The sequence below is a fragment of the Aquarana catesbeiana genome, linkage group LG01, assembly GCF_042186555.1.
Source record: "Aquarana catesbeiana isolate 2022-GZ linkage group LG01, ASM4218655v1, whole genome shotgun sequence".
NCBI lineage: Eukaryota > Metazoa > Chordata > Amphibia > Anura > Ranidae > Aquarana > Aquarana catesbeiana.
The window spans coordinates 952076789-952089106 of NC_133324.1; the positions used below are offsets into that span (position 1 = coordinate 952076789).

A 12318-nucleotide genomic window follows, 5' to 3' on the forward strand; every position below is an offset into this window, starting at 1 on the left:
GTCATCAGTGCCACGTATTACTGCCATCTGTCATCAGTGCCACATGTCATCAGTGCCATATATTAGTGCCATCTGTCATCAGTGTCACGTGTCATCAGTGCCACATATTAGTGCCATCTGTCATCAGCGCCACGTATTAGTGCCATCTGTCATCAGTGCCACATCAGTGTCATCAGTGCCACGTATCAGTGCCATCTGTCATCAGTGCCACATCAGTGTCATTAGTGCCACGTATCAGTGCCATCTGTCATCAGTGCCACCTCAGTGTCACGTGTCATTGTCCTGGTGCTCCAGGGCCTTTAAAAGTGTAATAGGTAGTCAACAAGTTAGATGTGTAATTTATGCTCCTAGAACACCTGATGGTGCTCCCTGCATGTTGGGCCTCTCTATGTGGCCAGGCTGTGAAAAAGTCTCACACATGTGGTATCGTAATACTCAGGAGGAGTAGCAGAATGTATTTTGGGGTGTCATTTGTGTTATACACATGCCATGTGAGAGAAATAAATCTTCATTTTGCAAAGAATTGTGGGAAAAATGACAACATCAAAAAGCTCACCATGCATCTTACTAAATACCTTGGAATGTCTACTTTCAAAAAATGGGTCATTTGGGGGGTATTTGTACTTTCCTGGCTTGTTCGGTCCCAAGAAATTAGATATTCCACCAGTACATCAGGTGTGATCAATTTTCAATGATTGGCACCATAGCTTGTAGACTCTCTAACTTTCACAAAGACCAAATAATATCCACTAATTTGGGTTATTTTTACCAAAGATATGTAGCAGTATAAATTGTGGCCAAAATTTATGAAGAAAAACTAATAATTTGCAAAATTTTATCAAAGAAACAAAGAAAAATTTGTTTTTTTTTCAAAATTTTCGGTCTTTTTTCATTTATAGCGTAAAAAATAAAAAACCCAGAGGTGATCAAATACCACCAAAAGAAAGCTCTATTTGTATGAAAAAAAGGACAAAAAATACATTTGGGTACAGTATTACATGACTGAGTAATTGTCATTCAAAGTTTGAGATCGCTGAAAGCTGAAAATTGGTCTGGGCAGGAGGGGGGTTTAAGTGCCCAGTAGGCAAGTGGTTAATTACACATACATTAAACAAATAAACAGAACTACAGCAATACCAAAAAGGAACGCTAGATGGAGCCTGCACACCACATATGATTGTCTTAAGTAAATTACTCTTTTGCATGTAAATTTAACAACACAGGTACAAATAGCTAGTATAAAACATCTGGTGGACAGAACAGTGTCCGTTAGCCGCGGATGACACAACGACGTATGGGTGCTTTGTTTTGTGCACCCGTGCCACTTTGCCAACGTATATCGGCGTGAGCCAGTCGGTATGTGGTTAAGCACATGATTAGAGCCTGAGGCTCTAATTGGCTTCAAAAATGGGTGGGCTCGGGGCGCAGAGCACTACGCCCCGATCCCACCCAGTTGTGTGACAATAGTGAATTAATATTCATAATTGTCTTCCAGATTCTCCTCCCGGCCAACCAGGAAGCGGGTCCTGAGACTCGATTGGCCAGGGAGTCTTAGGACCCACTTCCTATTCGGCCGGGAGGAGAAGCAACGTCCCGGTGTCACGGCAAGCTGGAGCAGGTGGAGGGGCAGATCCAGGAACCCTACCCCAGATCATCAGCACCACCTCCCTAGGTAAGGACATGGATGGCGTCTGACCCGTTCACGTGGAGGGGGGGCTAGAGCGAGAGAGGGGGCCAGGGGCAGCTTCCAGGAGCCTGCACCACCTCTGATTCCCATCTGTCTCCCATGCGGGGGGGTGGCAGTTGGTGCGATTGAGGGGGGGCAGGTTTGTTTGCCACCCCCCCCCCCCAAAAATATTGAGCACCAGCTGCCACTAATTTGCACAGACAGTTTCACAGGATGAAAAGCTCAGCAATAATTTTTTTTTTACAAATATATCCCTAAGACCCTATGATTTTGAAGGAAGGCAGCAATGTTAGTCTATGTCAGGAGTCACCACCCCCTGGTTTGTGGCCTGTTCATGACCGGACCGCACAGCAGGAGGTGAGGGACGACCTTGGGCTGCGCAGGGCTATCACAGACCACCTGCTGTGCGGCCATGCCCATGTGTCCTCTCCTGGCCATGCCCATGTGTCCTCTCCTGGCCATGCCCATGTGTCCTCTCCTGGCCATGCCCATGTGTTCTCTCCAGGCCATGCCCATGTGTTCTCTCCAGGCCATGCCCATGTGTCCTCTCCTGGCCATGCCCATGTGTTCTCTCCTGGCCATGCCCATGTGTCCTCTCCTGGCCATGCCCATGTGTTCTCTCCAGGCCATGCCCATGTGTTCTCTCCAGGCCATGCCCATGTGTCCTCTCCTGGCCATGCCCATGTGTTCTCTCCTGGCCATGCCCATGTGTCCTCTCCTGGCCATGCCCATGTGTTCTCTCCTGGCCATGCCCATGTGTCCTCTCCTGGCTCCTCCACCCGCCCAGCCAACAATGTCATCCTATCAGTGGGGCGGGGGGTGGGAGGAGATGCAGATCGGAATAGAGAGCTCCTTCCACTCCCTGCCCTGTAGATAGGATGACTTTGTCGGCCCGGCTAGCTGGGAGAGGACACACAGACTGAGGAGGGGAGGCAGAGCATGGAAAGGGGAATTGTCATGTTAGAGAGGAAAGGGGGGAGACTGCAGGGGACTGTAATTGAGGAGGCTTATATTATAGTGCCCCTTTACAGTGCAGTTCCCTTTACATCACAGTGTCCCCTTTACAGTGCAGTCCCCTTTACATCATAGTGCCCCCTTTACAGTGCAGACCCCTTTATATCACAGTGTCCCCTTTCCAGTACAGACCCCTTTACATCACAGTGTCCTCTTTACAGTGCAGCCCCCTTTACATCATAGTGCCCCCTTTACAGTGCAGTCCCCTTTACATTACAGTGTCCCCTTTACAGTGCAGTCCCCCTTACATTACAGTGTCCCCTTTACAGTGCAGTCCCCTTTACATTACAGTGTCCTCTTTACAGTTCAGTCCCCTTTATATAATAGTGCCCCTTTACAGTGTAGTCCCCTTTATATCATAGTGCCCCCTTTATGGTGCAGTCCCCTTTACATCACAATGTCCTCTTTACAGTGCAGACCCCATTACATCATAGTGCCCCCTTTACAGTGCAGTCCCCTTTACATCACAGTGTCCTCTGTAGAGTGCAGCCCCCTTTATATCATAGTGCCCCCTTTACAGTGCAGACTCCTTTATATCACAGTGTCCTCTTTACAGTGCAGTCCCCTTTATATCATAGTGCCCCTTTACAGTGTAGTCCCCTTTATATCATAGTGTCCCTTAACAGTGCAATCCCCTTTATATCACTTTGCCCCTTTACAGTGCAGTCTGCTTTATATCACAGTGTCCCCTTTCCAGTGCAGACCCCCTTACATCACAGTGTCCCCTTTCCAGTGCAGACCCCTTTACATCACAGTGTCCTCTTTACAGTGTAGTCCCCTTTACATCACAGTGCCCCTTTATGGTGCAGTCCCCTTTACATCACAGTGCCCCCTTTATGGTGCAGTCCCCTTTACATCACATAGTCCTCTTTACAGTGCAGTCCCCTTTATATCATAGTGCCCCTTTACAGTGCAGTCCCCTTTATTTCACAGTGTCCCCTTTACAGTGCAGACTCCTTTATATCACAGTGTCCTCTTTACAGTGCAGACCCCTTTACACGACAGTGTCCCCTTTACAGTGCAGTCCCCTTTATATCATAGTGCCCCTTTACAGTGTAGTCCCCTTTATATCATAGTGCCCCTTTACAGTGCAGTCCCCTTTATATCATAGTGCCCCTTTACAGTGCAGTCCCCTTTATATCACAGTGTCCCCTTTACAGTGCAGACCCCTTTATATCACAGTGTCCCCTTTACAGTGCAGTCCCCTTTATATCACAGTGTCCCCTTTACAGTGCAGACCCCTTTATATCACAATGTCCCCTTTACAGTGCAGTCCCCTTTATATCATAGTGCCCCTTTACAGTGCAGTCCCCTTTATATCACAGCCCCCTTTACAGTGCAGACCCCTTTACATCACAGTGCAGCCCCCTTTATATAACAGTGTCCCCTTTACAGCGCAGCCCCCTTTATATCACAGTGTCTCCTTTACAGTGCAGACCCCTTTATATCACAGTGTCCCCTTTACAGTGCAGTCCCCTTTATATCACAGTGTCCCCTTTACAGTGCAGACCCCTTTACATCACAGTGTTCTCTTTACAGTGCAGTCCCCTTTATATCATAGCTCCCCTTAACAGTGCAGCCCCCTTTATATCACTTTGCCCCTTTACAGTGCAGTCCCCTTTATATCATAGTGCCCCTTTACAGTGCATTCCCGTTTATATCACAGTGTCCCCTTTACAGCGCAGCCCCCTTTATATCACAGTGTCCCCTTTACAGCGCAGCCCCCTTTATATCACAGTGCAGCCCCCTTTATATAACAGTGTCCCCTTTACAGCGCAGCCCCCTTTATATCACAGTGTCTCCTTTACAGTGCAGACCCCTTTATATCACAGTGTCCCCTTTACAGTGCAGTCCCCTTTACATCACAGTGTTCTCTTTACAGTGCAGTCCCCTTTATATCATAGCTCCCCTTAACAGTGCAGCCCCCTTTATATCACTTTGCCCCTTTACAGTGCAGTCCCCTTTATATCATAGTGCCCCTTTACAGTGCAGTCCCGTTTATATCACAGTGTCCCCTTTACAGCGCAGCCCCCTTTATATCACAGTGTCCCCTTTACAGCGCAGCCCCCTTTATATCACAGTGTCCCCTTTACAGTGCAGACCCCTTTACATCACAGTGTTCTCTTTACAGTGCAGTCCCCTTTATATCATAGCGCCCCTTAACAGTGCAGCCCCCTTTATATCACTTTGCCCCTTTACAGTGCAGTCCCCTTTATATCATAGTGCCCCTTTACAGTGCAGTCCCCTTTATATCACAGTGTCCCCTTTACAGTGCAGACCCCTTTACATCACAGTGTTCTCTTTACAGTGCAGTCCCCTTTATATCATAGCGCCCCTTAACAGTGCAGCCCCCTTTATATCACTTTGCCCCTTTACAGTGCAGTCCCCTTTATATCATAGTGCCCCTTTACAGTGCAGTCCCGTTTATATCACAGTGTCCCCTTTACAGCGCAGTCTCCTTTATATCACAGTGTCCCCTTTTACAGTGCAGCCCCCTTTACATCACAGTGCAGCCCCCTTTATATAACAGTGTCCAGTTTACAGTGCAGCCCCCTTTATATCATAGTGCCCCTTTACAGTGCAGTCTACTTTATATCACAGTGTCCTCTTTACAGTGCAGTCCCCCTTTACAGCACAGTGCACCCTTTACAAAGCAGTCCCTGTTACATTAATGTAGGGGGGCTGTGATGTTAAGGGGGGCTGTGATGTTAAGGGGGGCTGTGATGTGAAGGGGGGTTGAGGACAGACTCTGTGAATATCCCATTCCCCAACCCATCCACCACAACCCCCCCCCCCCCCCCCAGTCCCTGGGAGAATTGGCTGCCATGAAACGGACCCTGGTGCCAAAAAGGTTGGGGACCGCTGATCTACGTAACATATTTGGAATGTATGAAAATAATAATCGTTTTGTATGAACTGTTCTGAAGAGTGTGAAAATTTTAAGTGCAACTGCGCCATCTAATGGAAACATAGGATTATAACTAGTTTGTTGTAAAGTCTGATCGTACATGTATTGTCCTGCTGGGGATTCAGAAACTTCCCTAAAGGCAGAAGGAAGTGGAGATTTTGCTCTGAATACAACCTCAGGCTCTGTTTCATAATACCGCAGTTAAATGATTGCAAATAAAGGCAGAAAATTAGGTGCTTTCCGATGCGAAAGTAAACAGTGAGATATTAACACAGCAGGTAAAATACACTTAGTGGTCACTTAAAAGGTCCACCTGTCTAGTAAGCACACAGAAGTCACCAATAAGCAGGAGAAAAAGGGACAGCTTTCACTCCGATGTCATTTCCAACATTTCAATCAAACATTGTCATTTTGGTGAAATACATTACAGCTAAATGAAGGTTGGTTCTGGTGGTTTTATAGGGTTCAATATGCTTTAAATGACCCCTGGGGGTTCTAGAAGCTCCTTTGAGCTTTCTTGGACATGTTCTTTTGCCAATAAATGGGTCCTTATTAGCTGGGAACATGACCTTAAATTATGAGGAACAGAGGAACCCTAACACCAATCTGAATGCTAATTATAACTTTAATGTTAACTCTTTAGCTATCTCCAAACCTTAATTCCAGGTAAAGATCTAACTCTAACCAAAATGTTAAACTTTACACCACTTCTAAAACTAACTCTAACCCTAATTGTCACAATCCAGATCTGAACCTCCAAACTCTGCCGTGTGTCTGGCAATATCTCTTCTTGTTGAGCCAACTGAGAGGCTAGACAGCTCCCTGGACCATTCCATGGACAATCTTGCCTTGAACCCCCCCCCCCCCCCCCCATGAACGTCCAATTTTAGCCGTGGCTTTGCACTTCCTGTTTGCCAGATTATTGTGCTCTCTCCAGCCAATATCTCCCTATTGTCATACCTGCTGCTACTTTCACTTCCACTCGTTACCGACCTTTGGCTTGTTCCTTGACTACGCTTCCGCTTGATCCCAAGTTGCAACCACTTGTTACCAACCTTTGGCTTGTTTACTGACTACACTTCTGCTTGATCCCTATATCTGCTACTAAACCCTGGCTTGCTCACCTCCTGGTAGGGCGATCCTGAGGACCACCACCTGGTACTAACACGCAGCAAAACCCATCTCCACCATTTAGGAGTTTTGGTGAAGACCGGATAGTGCTTAGACCCCGCAACTTGGGCGAGTCCACATCATCCACCAGGGTGATCTGCTTGTGTACTTATCCTGCTGGTCAATGTGAGCCTCTCTAGTGCTATAGCTACTGGTCTCCAAGCCTGACCCCTGACCATGACACTAATGCTATCTCTCTACCCAACTATAACCCTATTGCTAACTTCAAACCAAACCTTATCCCTAATGCTCTCTTCAAACCTAACTCTAACCCTAATGCTAACTCTGTACCTAATACAACCCTAATGATAACACTAAACCTGAAGCTAAGCATGCATACGAAAATACATTTTCAGAAAGAACGAAAAACCGAAAGAACGAAAACCCAAAAAGAATGAAAATCTCAAAGAACAAAAGAATGATTCAACCTACGAGTTTACCGAATCTATTACATTCGGATAATTTCATTTTTCGTATTTTCTATTATAGTTAAATTATTAACTATTATTATAGTTTTTATTATTTATTATTATTATATATTCTAAATTATTATAAACTATAAAATTCTAGTTATTGGAATTTCCTTTCAAATTTGGCTGAAGTAAGTGTTAGTGAACGTAACGAATGCATCCGAAATTACGAATTATCCAAATTAACGAATGCCGCATCTAAACTTATGGAACGGAACGAATACATACATCTGAAGTTACAAATAATCCAAAGTAACGAATGATCCGATAAACGAAAAAAAAACAAAACAAATGAAACGAAAACTAAAATAAACAAATTTTTGTGGTAGTGCACGTCTACTAAATTTAACTCTAATGCTAACTCCAAACCTAAACCTAACCCTACATCTGGTCATATACAAGGCAATGTTATGGACTGATTAACCACTTCTCACCCGGCCTACAACAGAATGATCGCTGGGAAGTGGTTCTGTTATCCTGACTGGGCGTCGCATCTCCGATCGTGAGAAGAAGCCTCTGACAGAGGCTTCTTACCACGTGATCAGCTGTGACCAATCACAGCTGATCATCGCGAGAACCAGGAAGTGCTGGTAAACGGCATTTCTCGGTTCACGCTGACAGGGAGAGCCGATCGGCGGCTCTCCCTGTCCGAGGGGGGGGTCTGTGCTTATAATCAGCACATTACTTATCAGCACAGCCCCCATCAAATGTACCCATCAGCTGCCAATCCGTGCCCAGTCAGTGCCCCATCATAACCCCCTACCAGTGCCCAATAAAGTACCAATCAGTGCCCACCACAATGCAAATCAGTGCCCACCATAGTGCCAATCAGTGTTCATCACAGTGCCAATCAGTGGACAGCATTAACACTTGTCAGTACCTGCCCAATCAGTGCTGCCCATCAGTGCCAACTATTAGTGTCCATCAAAGCCACCTGTCAGTGCCAATCCGTGCCACCGGTCAGTGCTCATCAATGCCGCCCGTCATTGCCCATCAGTGCTGTCAGTCAGTGCCCATCAGTGTCACCTGTCAGTGCCCATCAATGCCGCCTGACAGTGCCCATCAGTGCTGCATATCAGTGCCATCTATTGGTGCCCATCAGTGCTGCATATCAGTGCCGCTTATCAGTGCCCATCAATTCTACATATCAGTGCCCATCAGTGCCACCTTATCAGGGCCCGTCAGTGAAGGAGAAAACAAAATTTTATAACAGAAACGAAGAAAAACTTTTTTTTTTTTTTCAAAAATGTCGGTCTTTTTTAGTTTGTTTAGCAAAAAATAAAAACGGCAGAGGTGATCAAATACCACCAAAATAAAGCTCTATTTGTGGGAACAAAATGACAAAAATTCAGTTTGGGTACAGTGTTGTATGACCGCGCAATTGTCATTCAAAGTGCGACAGCACTGAAAGCTACATTACTACTAAATTTTTGGGGACATTGCAATTCAATGAAATACATAAACAGGTGTCTTCGAATAACCACAAGGCAATGGATTCATGAATTGCCCCTGAAAAATAGATTTCAATGATATTGCCCACTGGATCATCTGTGGGTATTGGATAGTGTACATGGAGGATTTCTATTTGAGTGTGTTGGTTTTCTTTTTTTCTTTGTTGGTTGAACTGGATGGACTTGTGTCTTTTTTGCAACCAGATTATCTATGTAACTATCGCATTAAAGTAAGGGGAATTTTCCTGCTAAACAGTTGTCACCAGAGGGATGTCCCCATTGGAAGATTTTCCCTCACTTCCTGCACCATTTGGGTTTGGTTTCCCATCACTTTCTTTCTCAGTAATGGTCACCAGTACAAACAGAGATGGTGAATCTCCCCAACAAGGACACAGACAGAAACAAAGACCTAAACATGAGATATGTGGTACTGTATTATGGTTTCCATTTTTCTGGCTTCTATATACCAGTATATACCTCTATAGATATTGTACACAATTGTTATAAATAAAGTTTATCTAGAGTTTTATGCCGTTTTATTTGTGACTAAGACCCTTTCATTGGCTCACATTGTCTGTTGTAGGTACAGCTAACATGGTGGTCGACTGCTGCCTCCAGACCAGCACCAAACGTATCCCATACAACATTGTCATCAGATATGAGATACAGACACCAGAGAAAGGATGCAGACAGAAAGCCGTGGTGTAAGTAGAAGGGAGGGAACCTAACAACACCCAACATAAGAGGACGGGGGAGGGGCAGATTAGGGAAATTGCTGACTGGGCACTTTTAAGTCTTGTGAATACCTCCATCCAAAATCTGAGCAGCTGATCTGTGGAGAACCATGTTATGTAGGACTTGAAGCCATAATGTTTTTCGAGAATTATTAAATTTTCTGCAGACCAGTCAGCTCTTTGTGCAAATAATCAGGAGAATGAAAAAAATCTCCTTTTGCTTATCATTAAAGAGGATGCCGCATTAATCAGTCTCACGGGAAACACCTACTGAATGAAATATGGAGGAAGCCATGGCTGACCTCCTCCGAGAAATGCCAGTTGACCTGGCTTCCTTTGGCCTGGGTTTTTTACTTTCTCAGACACCAACCTGGACCAAGCATGCAGCTCAAACTAGGAAAACCTTGGCCTTAGATTCTGGGCCTTACAAAAATAAGGTACCACTAGCTTTAAAGGAAGCCAGTAGCAGTAAAGCATGTATGGGGATATTGCTGACCTTGTTTTCTAAATTTGGCAGTTTTTTGGTTTTTGCATTAAAGAAAGGCTGCCTGGAACTAACAGTGGAAAGATCTAAGCATAGGGTCTACATGTGAGAAGATTAGCCAGAAAGCATAAGGTTAAATGGTTATTGGACATATACGGGCTGATTTCGAGAAGCTCTAAAGGGGTGGTCCATTAGAAAGAGTGAGTAGGGTTCAGTTGAACATCTGTAGATGCCAAGAAAGCCTCCCCCCTCAACCTTCCACTATTGGCATCAGACAGTCTAGAAAAAAGTCATGGTAGTTGGTGTGCAGTTTGGGTTTTTTTTTTTTTTTAAGGCAGTCTAAATGTGGTGGTGTGGTGTCCTCTATTTGGTGCAGTCAACTTGTAGTGACCATGTAGTTATGGATAAGGTTATATCTGCAGTCAGCTGATATCATCCCTGAGGTGGCGCATTGCGGTTGGGTTATTGTCATAAACAACTGGTGCCACAGACACAGAAATTGTGTATTGCTCCTATGGTGCCTTTAAGGACCTGCAACCCTACTTCTGCTGTTGTGTTATCGTTACTTTAAATTTTGTAGTTACCTATATTAAAATCTGCTATAGCGATTTGAACTCCACTCAAGTTTAGTTTGTCTTCTTTTGGGTGAGTTGTTTGGAGATTTAAAGTTGTGGACAATTCTCCGGCCAAGTGAACGGTCATGGCCTTGGTCATGGTTTTTGTCCTTATTGTCTTGCAGGTTCTTTACATCCCATAAGCCCTCCATGAAGCTATGTGCCCCTCTGGGCAACCCCTGGGTTGTCAAACTGATGAAAAGGTTGGATAATAAGAAGAAAGACTCGGTAAGGAAGGACGGGACTGACCGGAAACAAAAGAAACCCCCCCAGCATCAGCAGCGGGACTAAGCCAAGGTAAAAATCCCTGGGCCAGATAATAATGGTAATTTCTACTTCATCTGCATTATTTCTATACTTTTTCTATAGTCAACCTATTGGAATACAATGTAGCCTACATCTGAAGCACTGGTTACACCAGCCATTCTCAACCAGGGTTCTGTAAACCTCCAGGATTCCTCCAGAGGTTGCTAGGGGTTCCTGGAGCTCTGGCTAACTGATCTCCCAATTGATGGTGTCTGCTTAATTCCAGGCCAATGCCACTTGGAAGAGCCAGTTACATGACAACAAAGATCATTTTAGCTTTTGGTGTTCTCACTACTGGCCACCATTGTAGAGGACATTAAACGCCAATTAATTGGTTTAAGTAGGCGTTTCTTGAGACTTGAATTTTTTTTTTAAGGATTGTGGCGGAACTAGGGTAGCAACGGTCATGCTTCCGACTAGGCCCTGGCATTCTGACACCATGGGGTGGGGTGCTGCGGTACCGTAAGGCTCGGTTCACACTGCTGTGACCCCAAAATCGTGCAACTTGCTTGCGATTTCCTTGCGGCTTGTTTGCGACTTTTGTGATTTAACGTTGCAGTCCATGGCACTCAAATCAAACAAAAGTCGCAGAAAAGTAGTGCAGGAACCTTTTTTTTTTGACGAAACTTGAGTTGCATTGATTAAGACAGCACCCATTGGAATTATCGTGTTTTGATTTGTCATGCAAATTTATGTGTCGCAGCGTGAACTAGGGCTTATAAAGGGCCCAGCAATGGGAGTAAAGGGCCCTGGAATCATTGGGAAGGGCCCCAGGCTCGGAAGGAAGGGCCCTGAGACAAATGGAAAGGGCCAGAGGACCAATGGAAAGGGCTCCAGGACCAATGGAAAAGGCACCAGCAGTCAGGGGGACCCTTCATGGTTTATTGCACCAAGGCCCTGAAGGTTCTAGTTAGGTCTCTGCTCTGGAATAAAAAGGTTGAGAAAGGCTGGGCTATACTAAAGTCTTCTCAAGTCTGTGCATGTTTTTCAGCTAGGAAACAATTATGTGTGGAGATTTCTCAGATCTTCAGACTGAAGATCCTCCCCCTACCCGTGCAGCCATAATCTTGCGGGGGTTAATATGGAACCTGTCATAGGCACACATCAAGAGTGGAAACTATGCCCGCCTTTTCGGCCCACCTCCTCCATTCACTCTATTCTTAAAAGCTGTACTATAGCTTCCATGAAAGAGAAGCAATCTGTGAATGGAAAAGGTAGACCTTATAGTCATCCGCCCGTTCTTCATTCAGAGATCGCTTTTCACTGACCGAAGGTATAGCACAGCTTCTATGAATAGAGAAGTGGGAGCAGAAAGGGAGGGCATAGTTGACATTCTTGATGAGTGCATATAACAGGTACCTCGGGCTCATATTAACCCCAGCTATGGGACAGGAAGTGATAGGAAATTTCCCCAATGGAAAACAGATAGTGAAAAAAAATGTCAGGGGTATTAACCCTCCCTTTCCCTCTAGTTCTACTT

At 45.2% G+C, this 12318-nt stretch overlaps 1 protein-coding gene across 1 annotated transcript in view; it reads left to right on the forward strand.

The window, feature by feature from the left end:
• Positions 1–12318, forward strand: part of LOC141121837 (C-C motif chemokine 19-like) — a 72020-nt gene that overhangs the window by 58602 nt on the left and 1100 nt on the right. Inside the window, exons 2-3 of the mRNA XM_073611557.1 lie at positions 9284–9404; positions 10658–10829. Of these exons, the coding sequence (XP_073467658.1) occupies positions 9284–9404; positions 10658–10823 (287 nt within the window). The 3' untranslated portion in view covers positions 10824–10829. The remainder of the gene's footprint in view (positions 1–9283; positions 9405–10657; positions 10830–12318) is intronic.